The 19,039-nt window shown below is 32.3% G+C and overlaps 3 protein-coding genes across 12 annotated transcripts in view; 2 read left to right on the top strand and 1 right to left on the bottom strand.

Moving 5' to 3' along the window:
• rdgB (retinal degeneration B) overlaps nt 1–4,447 on the top strand; it is a 35,230-nt gene extending 30,783 nt beyond the window's left edge. For 7 of the 9 annotated variants that reach the window (XM_018515254.1, XM_018515253.1, XM_018515248.1 and 4 more), the window contains one exon: nt 4,038–4,447. In XM_018515254.1, the coding sequence (XP_018370756.1) occupies nt 4,038–4,185 (148 nt within the window). In that variant the 3' untranslated portion in view covers nt 4,186–4,447. Of the gene's footprint in view, nt 1–454; nt 706–4,037 lie in introns of all 9 variants that reach the window. The other 2 variants (XR_001940359.1, XR_001940358.1) reach the window with 1 other exon arrangement.
• A 5,930-nt stretch (nt 4,448–10,377) lies between these two features.
• Nucleotides 10,378–12,027, top strand: LOC108766069 (OTU domain-containing protein 6B). The gene is made up of 4 exons (XM_018515115.1): nt 10,378–10,511; nt 10,654–11,062; nt 11,355–11,574; nt 11,717–12,027. Exons 1-4 carry the CDS (start codon nt 10,442–10,444, stop codon nt 11,900–11,902), a joined length of 885 nt encoding a protein of 294 aa, XP_018370617.1. The 5' UTR covers nt 10,378–10,441; the 3' UTR covers nt 11,903–12,027.
• Nucleotides 12,028–13,831: 1,804 nt separating this feature from the next.
• On the bottom strand, nt 13,832–17,177 carry LysRS (Lysyl-tRNA synthetase). 2 transcript variants are annotated; one of them, XM_018515059.1, is made up of 8 exons: nt 17,064–17,177; nt 16,465–16,600; nt 15,703–16,152; nt 15,310–15,555; nt 14,798–15,220; nt 14,422–14,615; nt 14,131–14,293; nt 13,832–13,946 (listed from the first exon to the last, which is right to left on the bottom strand). In XM_018515059.1, the coding sequence occupies exons 1-8, from the start codon at nt 17,096–17,098 to the stop codon at nt 13,848–13,850; spliced, it is 1,746 nt and encodes a 581-aa protein (XP_018370561.1). In that variant the 5' UTR covers nt 17,099–17,177; the 3' UTR covers nt 13,832–13,847. The 2 variants fall into 2 exon arrangements, with proteins under 2 accessions (XP_018370561.1, XP_018370560.1); XM_018515058.1 differs by lacking the exon at nt 17,064–17,177 and adding an exon at nt 16,672–17,047.
• Between the last annotated feature and the right edge of the window lie 1,862 nt (nt 17,178–19,039).

Raw genomic sequence — 19,039 nt, 5'->3', positions numbered from 1 at the left:
CCCCGCTTTTCCCCAAATCTTTATCGTAGATTCCGCAGCGCGATCTCTTATTGGTAGAAAGATTATATACAAGATTGTATTATCTTTATACACAGAAATAGTGTGCATGTAACAATCGTTGGCAATGGCTTACATTAAGATCTATTACGATGATGTCTGTGTAGACACATTTAAACCGCATGGTTGTAGCTGTCATGTATAAGAAAGGACGTTGAACGAGGAAGAGGGATAATTGAATTATAGAACGTTCGATTGTGAAGACTGACGCGATTATCGCGATTACCACGTTCCGATCGACGTTTCGTAATCAATGCTCCACACTGCTTCGTTCTCTCCTTAAAGATCGGATCTTTTTACCATTAAAGCGCGCTGCACTGTCCACGTCCCCACGCTGTCTAGTCAGTAAAGTGGAGACCCACCGACCGAATTTCGCTGACCAATCTCTTGATTGCAGGTACCTGCTATGAGGATATGTCGCGTTGTCTCAGCGTAGTTAAATATCACTTCTCTGTCTCTATCTCTCACTTGGCGAAAAGCTGTTGTCGCCATACCTACGCTCAAACTCATTGTTTGCCTATCGGCTAGTACACAATGTCCAGGATCTGTGGTTAATCCGCTCTATGACCGCTCGCTAGATACGCCCGGGAAATAGAGTCGTTTTCGTAATCCTCCTCGAAATGAACCGGTCTCACTTTAGCGACGAAGGTAAACCGCCGTCTCACGTTCCGCTTGAAACTTGTTAGATGAGTGTTTTATGTCACAAAATGCTAGATCCACCACCTAGACTACTTTGTGTTTTATATGTCTCTCAACTGTCGGGATTCTGACTGAATATCTTAATTTGAGTTGCGGGTTCAGAACTTATATGATTGGAAGACACATATTTTCAATGAATAATTAATATCCTTTTTCAATTGAATGAAAATATCTATTTGATGTAAATAATTATTTGAATATGGAATAAGTTTGTAATTTATTCTATAATGATTTACCGTGATATAATATTAATTTTTTTATTTAGTTTCATTAACATAATTAAATATATAATAATAATACAGATTTAATTAATGATGTGTACATATATATATATTAATGGTGTATAATTAATGGAATTTTAAAGTATCCATTAAAAATGTATGTAAATTTTTTAATAAATATTAAAATTATAGTCTTTCTTTAAAAGATATAATTTAGGAGTTGAAAAAATGGAAAGTCTTATTTTATAATAACAAGTTATAAGTTGTGAATCTCCAAAATATTTCCATTTAATCGAGAGACTATTGCTTATGTATAATAATTTGAAAAGAAGAACACGACAGAATTTACGAAAAATATTTTTTAGAATTTAAATACTAGTTAAATAAATCAATGGATTTTGATTAGATTTTAATATACATAATTAAAAGAAAGAAACCAAATGATCTTGTCAGATGAACGATTTCCTTGGTGGTAGATCAGGCTGAATCGTTGCTTGTGTGAAAAGACCACAGACAGCACGAATGGAGATGCGATAGATTTACAGAAGACACATCAGTGCACGATTTTCATATATGTGAATGTGCAAGTTCCGAGAACTCACGGATATACCGTGTGATCTCTGTTTTAATTAGAGATAAACGCCGCCCTTCTCACCTGATCATGCATATTCCGCTGTGCCAATCATGATACATGTGTGCTAACGATCTCGTCGCTCTGAGCGGTTCTGGTTCGTTCATAATATTGCATTCCATAGGTGGCGGAATCATGGGACAAACGATAGCATACACTAACGAGAAAGCGGTATCAAGAATTACCGAAAAAAAGACTAACCGAAATGTAAGATCAGACTCCAGGCAGCTCCTAATAAGATCTCTTTTTTTCTTGGCGTGCTTGTAGAAACGAATCAATCAATTAATTAGAGAATTCTATATGCCCCGCGAATTATGTATTTTACTATGCAGCTACTTTTTTGCTATATTATCTCCATAGAGAGAGAAATCGTTTTGCCCTTTTCGCTTATCTACTTATGATTCTTTCCATAGTACTGGCAGCAAGTGCGAAAAAGTATGAAGACTCGATGAGTTTATGATATATATCAACTATATAATATATAGCTTTTTTATACTAACTTCTGTTTAACTTACTAAATTATTCCGCAGATCCTGACATATCCCGCATGTGTGATCACAAATAGGAAAAAATCTGCATTTATGATGGAAGCAGAAGAATCAAAATCTATTATATATAAGAAGTTAATTTGTAATTAAGAATATAAGGGACTGTAATATTATAATTTTTTTATAGTTGCAATTGTCTGCCAGAGCTATGTTATTTTAGGATCGAATAACAGAAGCTTGGACAAGTACAGAATCGTCTCGCTTAGTTGAATGCTTAGTGCTACGATCCCCCACGTCATTCAAGGACGACAAGATTTAAATAATTGTTTCGCTGTCATCCGCAGGGCGGACAGGTGTCTTCCGTCTACATATCTGGTTCATTATTCATTAACGCTTCACAGATATGTCACGCTTTTCCAGCAGTACAATACCAATGTAAAACACGCCGCTTTTCCATTGCGCTGTTTTCATTCATCCGCTTTCAATGGCGATCTATTTCACTCGCAAGCGAGTTAAATTACGAAGCACACTATTCTATATAGGATGCAGAATAAAATATATAAAAAGAATATAGGGTGATATCTTTAGAGTTTTTCAGATAATATTCTCTCTATATTTAAATTTAAATGTGTAAATTGTGAAACTTTAATGAGTCAACCATAAATATTAAGAGCTACAAGATTTTAATGAGTTCTTGAGAGAAATCTAAATGGATATAAAATGAATATTCAATTAATTTCCAATTTATATACTCTTTTATTTATTGTTAAGATTGTTAAGTTTAATTATTGAAGATTTAATTATTGAAACATTTCATATTGAAAAAGTTGTAAATCAGCTGTAACTTCTGATGAACTTTTACTGAGGAAAATTTTACTTCGAACTCGTCAAAAAATTCATTGTTTTATATGTTTTTTGTGCATCCTGTAAATATGTTTTGATGTTATCTATATGTATAGGATATTGAGAAGTGATATGTATATACTATGTTACAGCAAGAATGAATAATGTGCTGATGCAAATTAAATCATTAATCGTTTTCAGCCTAAATGTTATAGAGGAGGGGTAAATTATTGTGTATTATTGTGCTTGCCATGCGAACGCGATAAACGAATAAAAAAGACGTATCACTGCTGCTTCTTGCACTCGTCGCACAGCACAGAAGCAGATTGCACAATATATTGTCTGGAAAATAATAATTAGTCCAGTTAATAAGTTTACATCGAATTAATAAGTTTACATCTGGATTATCATCCATTTTTAATCCACTTTTAAATCCATTAATTTCCAGTCGCTTTTCGATTCGTTATTGTACATATGCTATTTATATCGCATTCATGTAATATAGATAAAACTTGCTCTTTAAAATTTATTATTAAAGAGGCTTCTGTTTCCAGGATTGATTTACAATTCATTTGTCACACAATTGATACATTTTAATTAGATGTGCGAATAGTCGAGAATGCCATATATACGATGTCTATCTCGCAGTAATTATTCTATTTCGCGTGTTGTCAATCGTGTTGATTCGAATGACAATACGCTGAATGTACCGACAATAAATCATTCATCAAGATAACTTTGGGACGCTTAGATCCTTTCTTTCCAGTATAATGCCAAAATTATAAGAGTAAAATTTACAGATTCTGAAATAGAAGACTTGAAAACGCATCTTTTACATAATTAAATATTACATAATAATTTATCATAATATAAAATATTGAATATCAATATCCACATAATAAAAATGATTTTAATAAAAATATATCTTTATATCTTATTGTTAGCTTTGATTTAAAAATTAATAAGATAAGAGAGATGAGATAAAATTCATCTCTCTGTGGGAAGAATTGAGCTTACTAAATGTTCTTTGGTTATCTCGAGAAGGAAGCTTACGTGTATAGTTATGCTAACTGTTTATTGACTATTGCCGATCGGCAGCTCTTTTAGGACGGCAAAGCGTGCGATCTCACAGCCACCCTTAGGCAAGACATCCTTCCCATTGGAACGATCATCCAGCGTGGACCCATCCGTTACGCCTGCATCATCAGCCAGCGTTCATCAATCAGCAACAACCGAGAAACTCTGACGATTTGCACGCTGCCGCTCGTTCTTTGAATCACGGCGGTAGCTCTCGAAGAAAGGACATAATTTTTGGTTCCGTATCCGGTAGTTCCTTTATTCCGTAGATCATTATATTTTGATGATCTTATAAATTTTTACGCCATGTATTCGAGATATACAAAAAGCAGTCTTGCAAATATCTCGTATTATAGATCTTTTACTGTCCTCTATATGACATATATAGATGTTGTCTCATTTCATTGTATCTCATATCATAAATCTCTTTAATCTATTTTCGCAAATTTATATGATATTGTATGGTATATTATCTATTTTAGCTTTCTCGATCTTGAACATTTTATTTTTGTACGCGCAATATATATGCTAGTTCTTCATGACATTTGAAATCATCTGTTTTTTTATTCGTTTTATATTATACTATATGTTAGCCTCAAAATTTGAGTCTCAATTTGAAAATCTCGAGAGTTAAATGAAGAAATTAGTATAGACGAGTCGTACGCAGATGAACATAAATTATCATTCAAAAATTTTTCACTTGATTCCTGAGGTATTTTGATTGTTTATTTATTATCTTCAATTTGTACATTTTGGTAAACACACATTTACTTAATACAAACTTAATACAAACATTAGCTAAAAATTTTAACAAAAATAACGATAAATGTTTAATGTAAATTTCAAAAACGTTTAGTTAATGACAAGGAATAAATAACATTAGATAGTACAGAAATTTTACAGAAATCTAATATTGGCAAATTTAAAATATGAAAGGTAGTAATTGATTACTTATTTTAAGTATTAAAAGCATTGTTGTTTAAAGCTTTTAATATTTTAAATAAGTAATTACTGTTTTTCAGTAATATATATATAAATTAGCCAGTATTTTCGATTCTGTAAGAGTATTTATTAAAATGTCATTTAACATTTGTTTTTATTTATATAATAATACGCAATTCAACTAAAACGTAAAGATAATCAAAATAAATAACGTAAACACCCCAGGAAATCATGCTGTTAGATTGACAACCTACATTCATTCATCTGCTGGCTATATATATTGTATATATACAAATTTTTGATTCCATGATCTTGTATCTAGATCCTTAGTTTTACGAATCCTTGTACAGTTTTACGAATCCTTGTACGATTCCTTGTATTATATAACTTCTATACGAACTAGCACGTTTCCCTCGTATTATTCCAATAAATAAAATTTTGCTTATATAAAAAAAGATATCCAAGATTTATCTTTTATATACTTTGTGTAATTTTTATACCGTAATATATCAATAATCTCATTTTACACTCACAAATACTTATCTATTCTAAGCACATCTTTTTTCCTCGATATGTGAGTGACGCAAAGGTATAAATTAAAATATCAATGGAATTTTGTTTAGCGGAATAATACGTCGAGAAGAAAAACTTGTTGAAACTGTTACCTGAGTCTCCCTGTTGTTATTAAGGAGAAGTAACGTAATGATTATCTGTGACGCTTAGAGGTAATTAGCATAAGAACTGTTAGCACTCTATTCATTGCCAAATGTTATACATAGAGACGTAATACGTAATGCTCTGCAAAGTCCGCGACAAGTTCTTTCAGGGCTATTTTCTCTTGTGAGATATTCATATCGCTGGCAAGAAAGACGGTCGTAAAATAAAGGGACATGCTTATTGTTAGTATAACACTGATTAACAGGTGTTACTTGTCTTACGTAATTTGATCAATTTGATTTTAAAGTTATTCGTTTTAAGAAGATTTAATATCCTACAAATATTATTTACCCACGAATATAAACATATACGAAGATATATATTTTATATTATTTGTATATATTTATTATTAAATTAGCTGACAAAGCAAATATATATGCGTATAATTTATACTGAAGAAAATGATGTATAAGACAATATTAATGGGGTAATTTAAACAATAACCGTGCAATTATTTATAGTAAAGGACATAATAATGAGTGAGGTAAAAATATTAATTTGAGAAATTAGAATAAAATCTTTTTAAATTGTTATCTTAACGCTAATAGATTTGTTCTCTCTAAATCTTTTTTTACGACACGGTACTTCAGAAACGTTCTTGAAAATAACCGAGAGAACTATTCGTGCATTTAGTTGAAAAAATCGAAAGTGTATCGTATTTTTAAGACGAAGCATCGATGTCTATAAACGCGAGCGCGCGACAAGCGGTACAAAAAGCTACTTTTCTTTTATTACATAGTCGCGTAAAGCTGTAGCTGGCGATGTAAATAGAGATGTTGTGTAAATAATTACATTATCTGTGGATAAATGTTAGAAAAAGATCGCGATCATATTTACATTACTGGCTGCTAGATGCTTCGTCGATGAAGACGTATCAAGGAAAATATGCGAGTCGGAGCTAAAATGAATTGATGCTAATTTTTGGTGAAGTGGAATTCGATTTTTCCGCAATTAGATAGAATCTTCGAGTTTTCGCAGACATTTTACGGAAAGAAAAAAAAAAGATGCATTTTAGCTCTGAATCGCAATGATGTGATGGAAATAGGAATGACATAATCAACCGTGTTTTATTACGCTTAAATCTATCACAATCAATGTTAGAAAATGGTAAAATCTTTCCTATGAGCGCGATTCGCTATACACGGTGTTCTGAGTTTTGTATCGGAATTCCGGAAGCGTACTACGCTGTTTTGTGATTGATCTTTTTCGTAGTAAAAAAAATTGACGATTCTGTTTTCTGTAATTTTTTTCATTTTTAAGACTGCGAAATATACTATCGTTCAAAAGAATTTCAACACACTCCGTTTGTGGATATTTTGTAATATAATTTTATAAAATTTTATAATTTTACATATTTTTACTAGAAAAAGAACTTCCTACTTTTTAAACTTTTTATTTCTCGAAGCCTAATCTGCTTAGGTTTGGTAATGAAAGTCAAACTCTTAATATTTTTTCAGGAAGTTTTTCAAGTGTCTTAATCAAATCTAACAAGATAAGTAATGCCGATATGAGCCAACACAGGATGTTCGTAAATTACAAATCATTATGTGCCTATTGTTCGAACCATCAGCATTTCCGTAGAAGTCTCGTTCCTTCTGTTATTAAATCGGACAATTTAATAATAATATGATTACTCATGGTTTGCATAACTCGTCTGGTTTCATCAAATCGGATAATTTGATAACCAAGTTTCAACAAGTATTGGACTTCTAATAGTTTTGACCATTAACTAATGTATCAGCATTCTCTCTTTAATGCGGTTTCCTCCGAATAATTCGGTTTTGCATTATTAATTGTATTGATGAGGACCCGAATTGAGGGTTGAAACATATATATATATATATATATATTTACTTGCTTAATAAATGATTTGTAATTTATACTTGAATATCCTGTGGCTCATATTACTTATCTTGTTAGATTTAATTAATCACTTGAGCCTATTTCAGTTATTAATTTTGGTCTTAAGTAAATATTTGTGTGATAGAGAATATTGTTACGTACTATTCTCTTAAATGTTTATCTAGTCGATGAATTTGTCTACTTAAGAAAACTTATAATTTCCATTTGTAATTATTTCCCAATTTACGGCTTTATTGAATACTTTCGAAATAATCGAAAATGAAAGGATATATCATAATTCCATGTTTTATGTATGAAAAATGGAATTATTAACAAAAATGCAAAGCGTGTTGAAACTTTTGAGTAGTAGTGTATGTATAATATCTTTTAATTTCGTCCATTAAGGCTTAACTTAAATTATCGTTTTAATTTGTAACTATATTTTAACCATGTATTTTTATAAGAGTTAAGTTTATTATTCGAGAGATTAATATTGATAATAGGATTAAGAATTGTTTCGTTCAAGTTTTAAGTTATACATATATTAAGTTACATATTATATAAGTAATAGATAAGAAAGAGATTATTATTATAAATAACGAACTCAGAAATATATTTTGTTCAAATTATAATTTATATTACATATAAATGATAGGTAAAAATTAAAGACACGAGATAATACCGTGATACTGACTTTCGTCGCTCTCGGGACACCTTGTAGAACGGAATCAAGCGCGACGAGGGTGACGGAGATTAATTTGTTACCATCGTATGTTTTTCGATGATCCGTCGTGTTAATCTCCCGATCCTGATACAAGGAAGCATTACGTATTGCTCAAATTGCTATACTAGCTGTGGTGCTTGCATTACGCAAGTTAACATAAATTATCATTAACATTGACTGTTTGTATTGTTGTAATATGGCATGAGAATATATATAGTTCTATATTATACAGATGTCTACGTATATAAAATATTAAATGAGAAAAAAATATGTATACACATATACAAGTTGCAAACTTGGAGATATATACACGAATGCATATATACAATTATGTGCGTGTGTGCGTCTGTATATACATAACGTGTATATATGCATTCTTGCGAGGTGTCCGCCAAATTGTGCGTCGAAAGGGGAATCTCCATTTCGGTTCAGCTGTTGCGCTTTCTCGGGAAATCTTACATCGGTGAGACGAAGAAATCTTTTCCGAAGTTCTGATTTTCAAATGACGAAAACTTATGTTCTCGCAGTCGACGAGAATCGCCCGGAAACGAAAAAGGAAAGACATCGAAGCGAGATCAATTTAAGATCGTTCGTGCCGATGCGTTAAGGGCTTTCTTTTCTAATGTTACAACAATTGCGACTAAGATTGCTTACCGATAATCAAGATTAATTATTTTATTAACTAGAGCTAAGCTGCTAAGTGATCCTAAATAATTAGCTTGTAATCGAATCCATCGCTTACGGTTAAGACTAATCGGTTACAGATAGACATGCTGTAAAGTTAACAATAAGATTTTTAATAATCATTAAAATTATGAATGTAATAGAAACTAGTCAACCGTGACTAAGGACGATTTAGCAACGCGTAGCTAATTAGTGTCTTTTATTATTGCTGGTCCTATCGACAAAGCGAACGTTTTTAGAGTTTGCCGGTCGAGGAAAGACAAAGATACGAAATAAATCGCTTGTAAGTAAAGCTGAAATCTAATAGCAGTTGAGACGCACAATTTGGCGAACACTTCACAGATACGTATAAGCGACTGCAAGAGATATTTTACTTATATACTATATATTGGAGACGGACGATCACATTGTACTGAGCGGTAATGAGAGTTATATTTTTATTAGTAAACGAAACGTAAAAGTGGCATATTGTAATAAACTAACCGAAGAATCATTGTTTTGTATTACGCGCTCTCGCTCTAGTGTGTAACAATTGTTTTATATATACATATATGTATATAATGTTGACGATCACGGTTCGACTCGGTTTATCCACCTCCCCCTCTCCTACCCCTCCTTCCTCCTTCCTTCCTCTTCCCCGAGATCGAACCTGCCGCAGAGACACCCGTTTCTTTTCCTAGTTAAGGGTGATAATGGAGATGACGCTTAGCGAACAAAACTGTATTCCATTTCCTTTATTGGATATTAATAAATGATAAATCTATATTTCGTTTCCTTTTTTTTTAAATTGTTATTGCATCGTACGTGAATTTTAATTGTACTTTTGCACCCTCTTCACGCAAATATATCACAATATATTATCGCAATATATTACAATGCATTTGGCAGATTTTCAAATATATTAAATTATTTTTTTATACATGCTTCAATGGAGAATAATTTTAAAGGCTCTAAAAAAAAATTTTTTTGAAAGTATGTGGTTAAATGGTAATTCAACTTGCTTTTCCGGAATACACAGCAATGTTCCCCAATAACATAAATGCCTAATTTAGGGAGCTTTCCAGCAAATGACACTGTGTAACATAAAAAACATTTCATCTTTGTTTAAACATTAGCGAATAACAAGGATATAATAATTCACTGTGTTACACTGTCACCTGTCTCTCGTTGGAAAACTCCCTAAAAGATGTCATAGATATGCGAGCTATCTGTAATTTAAGGTAAATATAAAAATTATAATAAGTTCAAAACATCAAGTAAAAGTCATATTTTAAGAAAAATCAATCTTCCCTATCATAACGTGGAATAAGCTTTGACATAAAGCCAAATTCAAATAATCGCGGCAACATGGCGGCATCTGGTACCGCTCGTCTGATGTTCAAAATGCGCAATAGTGCACCGGATTTTTTCCACTATGCGCCGACTCAGCTTCCTGTTCCATTACTTCCGTTCTCCGTAATACGGAGCGTGCTTCTGCGAGAACTTTACTTACGGTAGAGGTTATCTTTGAAGTACGATGGCAGAGGCGACGTTAACAGAGGAAGAGTTAACGCAGAAGCACAAGAAGGAACGCAAGGAATTGCAAGGTATTCAGATCGAAAACCACAACCTCCTTTATCTTCATTTTTAATAGATCTTTGTAACTTCAGTCGTTCTCCGATTTGAAGTTAAAGCAGGTCTTTACACACTGTGGTCGCCTAACGTTCGAACTTTCTTTCTTAATCGTAGCGCAAATACAGACCTTGAAGAAATCCATTTGTAAAGGTGACAAAAAGAAAAAGAAGGAAATTACGGAAGAGATAGGGCGTCTAGAGGAGTGTTTGGAGAAACGTCAAACGGAGGAGTTGAACACATGGAGACTGGCTCACGTTACACTGAACGATAAAGAGACAGAACCCGAAGAAGCGAGCAAAGAAATTAGTAAAGACAATTGTTTGGAGCAATTGGCACATAGGGTTTCCAAAGCGCAAAAAAGACGGGAGAAGAAAGCAATCGCGGAGAAGGAACGCAATCAGAGGATCATTGAGCAGGAAGCTCTTAACATCTTTGGCAAAAGAAATGTTGAGATAGAAGCCATAAAGAAGATACTTTCTGAGCGCGAATTAATGATCTATGAAATTCCTAGCGACGGCCACTGGTAAAGATTTTAAAATGTATAGTATGTACCATATTGATATTGCCAAGAAAGGAGAACAAAAGGATATTTCATAATTTATGTCATTTTTGTTAAACATATGCAACCACAAAATTAATTGTTTGGAGATAATAAAATATCATTTTTCAATTTCACAATTACTTCTCCAGATGTATATATGGAATACTTTAAACCCATAATTTTTAACAGTAGTTTGAAGAAATTATCAATATAATGGTACGTTATCGGACAATTAGTTTCTTGACTATATATAAAAGTCTAAATTTGTTTTCAGTTTATATAATGCCGTGGCACATCAACTTAAGATAAATGGAGAGACGCCTCTTAGCTTGCATGACCTTAGAATAAAGACTGCTGACTATTTGAGAGAAAACATGAATGATTTTTTGCCATTTCTTTCCAATCCTGATTCTGATGAACTGTTAACATCTGAAGAGTATGAAAAGTACTGCAACGATGTAGCAGAAACAAGTGCTTGGGGTGGTGCTGTTGAGGTAAATAACATGTCGTAAATTTGTAAGTGTATGATGACTATGAACCATTAAATTAAATTAAATTCTAAAGCATTTCCTCTTCATAAATTATTAAAGTAACAATTTTTTTCCTAGAACATTTTATTGATTTTTTTTATTACAGCTACAGGTATTATCACGTATACTGAAATGTCCAATCGAAGTCATACAAGCTACAGGGGCTCCCTATATCATTGGAGATGAGTACAGTAATGGCAAGAAGGTAATATTGACCTATCATCGTTATATGTATGAATTAGGTGCTCATTACAATTCTGTTACGAAATACGTTCAGGATGAAGAGAGCTGATAAAGGTTTGCTTTAGACTCTTTATTTCTGTTTTGTTACAACAGTCTTAAAATTTTATTATTAATTGCTGAATTAATCGTAATGAATTAAACATGTTGCAATTTACGAACATGTTTTTGCCAGTCAATAACACTAATTTATTTTATGTGAGAAATTTAATATGAATTTTCAAATAGTATAAAATATTTTTATCTATGAATATACAAAAAGATACTGAAAAAGCTGCCAGCAGAATATTTAATCTTCCGACAAGAATTGCATTTTTAAACTTTACATTGTGATGTTTATTAAAATATTTATAAGAGAAATTCTTCAAATGTGTACAGTGACTGCTAAAGAATTAATGTAAAATGCATGTAATTAATTTTTCTATAAATTAAGATTGATATCACACTAAATGCATAACGAAAATATACATATATTATTGGTCAGATGTATAATCTTAATAGTCACACACATTTTAGGAATTCTTTTTACAGTCATTAATTAAAAATACGAGATACATATCAATGAAGCATATTTTCTTGGTCATTTGAACTAGTTTATTGACTTACATTTTGATGTACACATTTAGAGCTAAAAATGACTGAAAGTTCTACATAAAATTTATTGTAATAATATATTTTCTATAGATTCGTAGAGTACATTTTTACATGTATTTAATAAATATAATCACATCTTGAAGTTTTGTATATTATGGCATATTGTATGTTTTATCATATCGTAAATAGGGATTTTTAACACAGATCAAGTTAACGTTTCTCAATGTCATATACTATTGTGTATGATCTTCCTATATTAAACGGGCTTCAAGTAGTCATATTTAGCGCTAGACGTGCGATGGAAATGTGGACTGTAGGGGCGTTTAGACATATTTACTTAAATATAGCAGTGCAGGCTATTATAAATATCTTGGCGAGTTAGATGTGAGCTGACCTCTATAGAGCTCTTGTGTTATTGGAGTGATTAAATTTTACAAAACATAGAATTATATTTATTTCCCAAATGGATATCAGACAATATAAACATGCTGCCAGCAAATATGCAAATACTTATTAAGATTCGATGTTCTTTGGCTTGTTTCACGAGTTGAAGTACAAAGCGTATTACTCTCTTATTGTGTATATTATTTGTCTTCAGTGTGGTAGCTGTCACGTTTTGAAATATCAAGCGGCTACCAAATCTGTGCTCACAAGAAATGTCCGTGATTGCGTTTCAAAACTCGGAGTAGAATAAATTAGCATTATTTTATTTAGAATGAGAAAGGATAAGACTGTAAGAGTGTTTTAATTCATTTTAATTCGTGAGAATCAACTTTGATCCTTAACTTTTCGGATAAATAGACTTCAACCTACGTAGTTTGTTATTTCGTATCTTGAAATGGCGAGTAAATATTTTAAGAGTCTTGAAACGCAGCTCAATGTTTATAAGAGTGTTTACCTGTAAACAAAATTTTTTTTTATTTCCTGATTATTATGGATTTTATGTAATGTTAATAATAGTTTGAATAGTAATTTTGTAATTTTGCTTTATCTATATAAAATGACGAATTTCGGTTTATCTATATAAAACGACGAAAGATAAAGTAAAAAATATAAATGATTTGGAATTATGATGTTAATAGACAAGGAACACTCTAATATTTACAATAACATAGTCTTATGTTTTTGCGATTTTGTAAATGTATCTATTTGATCGTATGTAATGGATGTGTAGTCGGGTATCAAATAAATATGATATATATAAGAAACATAATTTATATAATTTAATTATTTTAATTTTAATATAATTTAAAAATAAGAGCACATTTTTTATAAGCCAATTATTGATCGAAGAAAAAAATCTTTATTTGTGTAAATATTTTTTATTTACACTTCAATAAAAAATTGTAAAATACTTTTTCCAAATTTTCGGTTTTAAAAAAAAAAAAAAAACAATTTAAACTTTATTTTTCTGCACTATCGTTTGACGCTTTATCATCTTCAGTCGCTTCCTTATTTTTGTTTGGATCATCCGGCTTCATTTGAGGGAAGAACAATACTTCCTGTAAAGATCAAAGAAATATACATTCTTACGATATTTATATATTCCATTCTTCTTCATACATAAAATAATTTAATTATATGAAAAAATAAATTAATTTCTAAGGTCACGTGCGATATATTCTCTTTTTCAAATTTTGATTGATCATTTTAGAAAATATACAAATATTCAGTTTATGTACTCACTTTAATATTATTCGAGTCGGTAAGGAACATTGTTAATCGGTCAATACCCATTCCCCATCCAGCCGTTGGTGGTAAACCGTATTCCAAAGCTGTGCAGAAATTCTCGTCAACCAATTGTGCTTCCTCGTCACCGGCTGCTTTATCCTTTGCTTGCTGCTCAAATCTGTATGCAGATTTGACACATTTAAATTTGTAAAATAGTCGTAAAATTGAATAACTCAATCGACGGCTTTATCAAAACATATTGTGTGAAACACAAATTTTCATCAATAAGTTTAATTTTCTATGTACCTTTCTCTCTGAACAACCGGATCATTCAGTTCGGTGTACGCATTACAAATTTCCTTTTTCATAACAAACAATTCGAATCGTTCAGTAAGGCCTTTCTTGGATCGATGCCATTTTGCCAATGGAGACATTGCTTGCGGATGATCAATGATGTAAGTGGGATCGATACATGTATCCTCGATGAATTCTCCAACGAGCTATTCCGCAAAAGATATTCCGATCTAGAGTGGCTGATATTATTGTGTGTAATTGAAAGATACAAATGTCTTAACAGATACATTTCTATAATCTTTCTTATTTTTGGTTACTTATTAAAATTACTAGACTGTTACGTTCAAAAAGAAGTTAGATGTTTCATTAAGTTTCACTTATGTCTTACTTTGTCTAGTAATCTTGCCGATGTCCTGGGAGGAGGACATTCGATTTCATGCTTGTCACAAAGATCACTAAGGAACTTGATTGCCGTTGGTGTATTAAGCTGATCAGCTTCGGGCAGTTTGACTTGTAGAACCTCTTCCAATTGCGTCATCATCGAGATGCGCTTGAAAGGTGGTGTGAAGTCAATCTCGTATACTTTGCCCTCCGGTCCATCCGGATGGTACTCTATCTTGTAAGTTCCATGTACAGACTTCACCATGCCAGACACCATGTTCTCCGTGATCTCCATTAGGTCATTATAATCGGCATATGCCATATAGAACTCACAGGTGGTGAATTCTGGATTATGAGTCATGTCGATACCCTCGTTCCTGAATTGCCTGCCGATTTCATATACTCTGTCGATCCCACCGACGACTAGCATCTATTAAATGTTTGCTGTTGCGCTTTATTTTTTCTTTTATTCTAGAGTAACGTTTATTTTAAATTCTATGGAGAAAAAGAATTTCATACCTTGTGATACAACTCAGGAGCGATTCTCATGAACAAGTCCATATTGAGTTCGTTATGATGTGTAACAAAGGGTTTGGCAGTCGCACCTCCAGCAATCATGTTCATCATGGGAGTCTCGACTTCCAAGAAGCCCATATTATCAAGAAACTTGCGTACATAAGCGATTATCTTTGCACGTGTGTGAAAGATTTGTCGAACTTTATCATTTAATATAAGATCCAAGTATCGCTGTCGAAATCTTGTTTCCTGGTTGTATACAAAAGCGTTTAACCCAATTACGAATTATGTATTTACATAATATTGCATGTTGTAATGAGTTAGGAATTATTATAACACAAATTTAAAATATATATGTTTAAGGATTATATATTTTTTTGCAAATTTATTTCTTACTTTGTCTTTCAGACCAAAATAGAGATGTGGCAACATATGTAAACATGGGCTTAGAAGGGTAATAGATCGTGGTACGATCGAGAATTCGCCTTTTTTGCTCTTTGCAGGTTTGCCGACGACACCTATGATGTCGCCTCTCTTAATCTTTGCAGTATCTGCTACAAATTTTTCCTCGCTTTCATACAATCTTGCGTTAGCCATCACTTGCACCTTGACACCTTCTCCACGAAGATCGTAAAAGATCAATTTGGCGCCGGATCCTCGAATGGAGTGAACACGTCCGGCGACGCTATGTACCTCATTATCCAATATTTCACCATCTTTCACAATATCCTTGAATTTCTCAATGAACTCCTCCAGGGAGACAGATACGTGAAACTTATGTGGATAAGGATTATCATTAATAGCTTTGAGTTGACTGACCAAGTTTGACCGGAGCTTAAAATATTCCTGCAAATATACAAATTTCATAATAAATCTTTTTGGAATCGGTTTAAGATTTAACCTTAGCTATACAATTTATGATCTCTATAAAAAATAAATATGTACAGCTAGGTTTAATAAAAATATTAATACATTGTATAACAGACTTTAGTTAAAGTGTAATATTGAAAATTGGGCTGTTGAATTTTATTAAATCCAAGAAAAAGTAATTGATTGCCCATGAAATAAAAGGATCTTTATCCTTTGTTTTCCACACAAGATGAATTTGTTCTATTATACCCAGTATAAATTTTTATTTTACAAGACTCTGGAACTTACATTTGGACTAATCTCCTCTTCATTGATTTCGTTTTTCTCAGACTTTGGTTGAGCTGTCACTGCAAGCGTCTTGGCCTCTTCCTTCTCAGCCTTCTCCTTGGCCTTTTGCTCGGCCTTGAGACGCCTTTTCAGCTCGCTGCAATTAGGATATCATCTCAATTCACTTCTCTTAGGATCGAATAATGTATCGAATGATCCATTACGCACTTCGTGGCAAATCGACGCGGAGGAGTCTGACGCAACTTTGTCCCGTGGCTCATTAACCAGGTTCGCCCTACTGACCGCGCAATCATAACACGAGCATTGGTTAATGTACTGAACATGATCGCTGCGCCGGGATTAGACTTTACCCATCTGACGATTAAATTTTTCTACAAGATACCGTTATCTGCGAGAAAATTCGAACCACGTAAAGAGCACCGTATATGACCGCGTGGCAACGAGCCACATGTCGGATTTTTCTCCTTTTTAGGTTATGTCGCCCGTAAGGGGAAAAGTTGCCGTGTTGTGATCAGAGCAATCGAGCGAAAAGCGTCACGAGACTCAACGGATATCCTACAGATACGATAATTTCGTCCAACGTCGTGCACTTTACTTACTTTTTCGACAGCTTCTCGCTCATCACGTCCACCATGTTACCAAGCTGTCGCGTCGCAGAAAGGACCTCCCTCACCGGCACTGGACACCGTTGCGTTGTGTTGGTCGGACTGCACGTGATCGCAGTTCGCACAAGCGGCACATGAACGTTTTGTGTGGTTTCTCAGATTTCAGGTTTCTCGATTAAGGTGCGTGAGGTGCGTTCCATTCTCGCTGCCAGCGATCACAATGGAATCAAATGGAATGTAATTTCCGCAGGAAGCAGCAAGTGTTTCAAATTGTTGTCACGTGTAAGATAGATTTTTAAATTGATGCAGATATAGATCTTTAAATGTGATTAAAAACGAATTAAAGACCGATCGATATTCAAAGACTGATTTGATATTTAAAATCGTTTTGAATTTGACTACGAAAATATTTATAGAGACTATTTCTATACAGCACAGAATTTGCAGCAATATCGCAGCAATAACGCTGCAATATTGCTGCAACATGCAATATCGCTGCAATGTTGCAGCATTGTTGCTGCAACTTTTGTGCTCTAGGGATTCCTATAAAATAATTATATAACATCTCAGATGTTTATTTTGACAATCTTGGATAAATAAGATCGAATATATTCATAATTTTTATATGCAAAATAGATTTCTTCTTTAGATGGATTATTCTCTTGAAATCTGTTTAAAGATCATAAGCGTCCTCCTTCTTTACGTCTATATAATTTAATTAAAAATTTCTTAAATTTTTTTTATTTTTACATTTTCCTACATTGAAGACTCTTTAAAAGCTTTTTTTTATGGGATGCTTACCATAAAATTTAATTGGCAGAAGCGCAGACTTTGATGGTGACTTTGCTCAAACTTGGGATTAATTTAATCCTTCGGAGCTGACAGTGGGTCTATTAGACCTACTCAATTATAAATCTTGTCGTAAAAATGTTAAATAATTTAATTTTTTAATATTAAATTTGTCAAAAATGTAAATTTAATTTTCTTTATATGTTAATCTGTAAATTTATATTAACCATATTAAAATAAGTATTTATATTCTTTTTTTATATAAATTATGTCATTTTGGTTCCTTGAAATTAATTAGTGCCTTTTAATTAGCATAAATTAATATATATATATATATATATTCGCATTTTGTTATCGTAATTCGTTATCGTAATCTTTTTTCTTCCCATATGTAAAACAATAAAGTTATTAATTTTCATGTTAATAACGAAATACACGGTCTGCCTAAAAAGTTCCAAGACAGGATTCAGAAAAATTAAGAAACTAAAATATGTATATACAGTGAGACCAAAAAGTATTCGTAAGGAAATTTGTTATAAGAAAAGTCTTATTTGTAGAAAATAAACATTAATTAGCAATTTTATACAACGAATATATTCTGTTCTAACATAAACAAACGAGCTTCGCATGTATACCTGATTTTAGAAGCTCAATTTCTCGTTTGTACGAATACTTTTTGAGCATTCAAACAATACAATTTTTAATTTTCGCTTATTTTTCAGGTGATATATTTTGTATGATTAATACACATCTTTTTGGTATAATTTTAAGAAATATACAGTCTATTTTATTCTTTATGAATAAATTGTTAATTATTCAACAAGAAATGATCGTCAATTAAACGTCGAATCGACGTTAAATTGATGTTGAAATCATCGTATTTATATCGATTTGACATGATATCAATTCGATGACTCATTTCTCGCTGGATAATATTTACTTTTTAGAAATAAAGTTTTTTTAAAAAATATTTTCTCTATACGAATACTTTTTGCACTCACTGTAAATTTTATTAATGAAAACCAACATAGTTTTTCCTGACTTCAATGCTCAGAATGTCTTTCAACCGTTGGAAGCTTTTGTACAGTAGTCACTTTTCGAAATAAGTTTTCGATGCGCTCGTCACATTGAAGGCTATTTCAAAGTCAATTCGCCTAGATGTCTAAAATATCAAAATGCGT

This window comes from Trachymyrmex cornetzi, unplaced genomic scaffold (assembly GCF_001594075.2).
Source record: "Trachymyrmex cornetzi isolate Tcor2-1 unplaced genomic scaffold, Tcor1.1 scaffold57, whole genome shotgun sequence".
NCBI lineage: Eukaryota > Metazoa > Arthropoda > Insecta > Hymenoptera > Formicidae > Trachymyrmex > Trachymyrmex cornetzi.
Note: the sequence above shows the minus strand (reverse complement) of the source record. Positions and strands in the feature narration are given on the sequence as shown.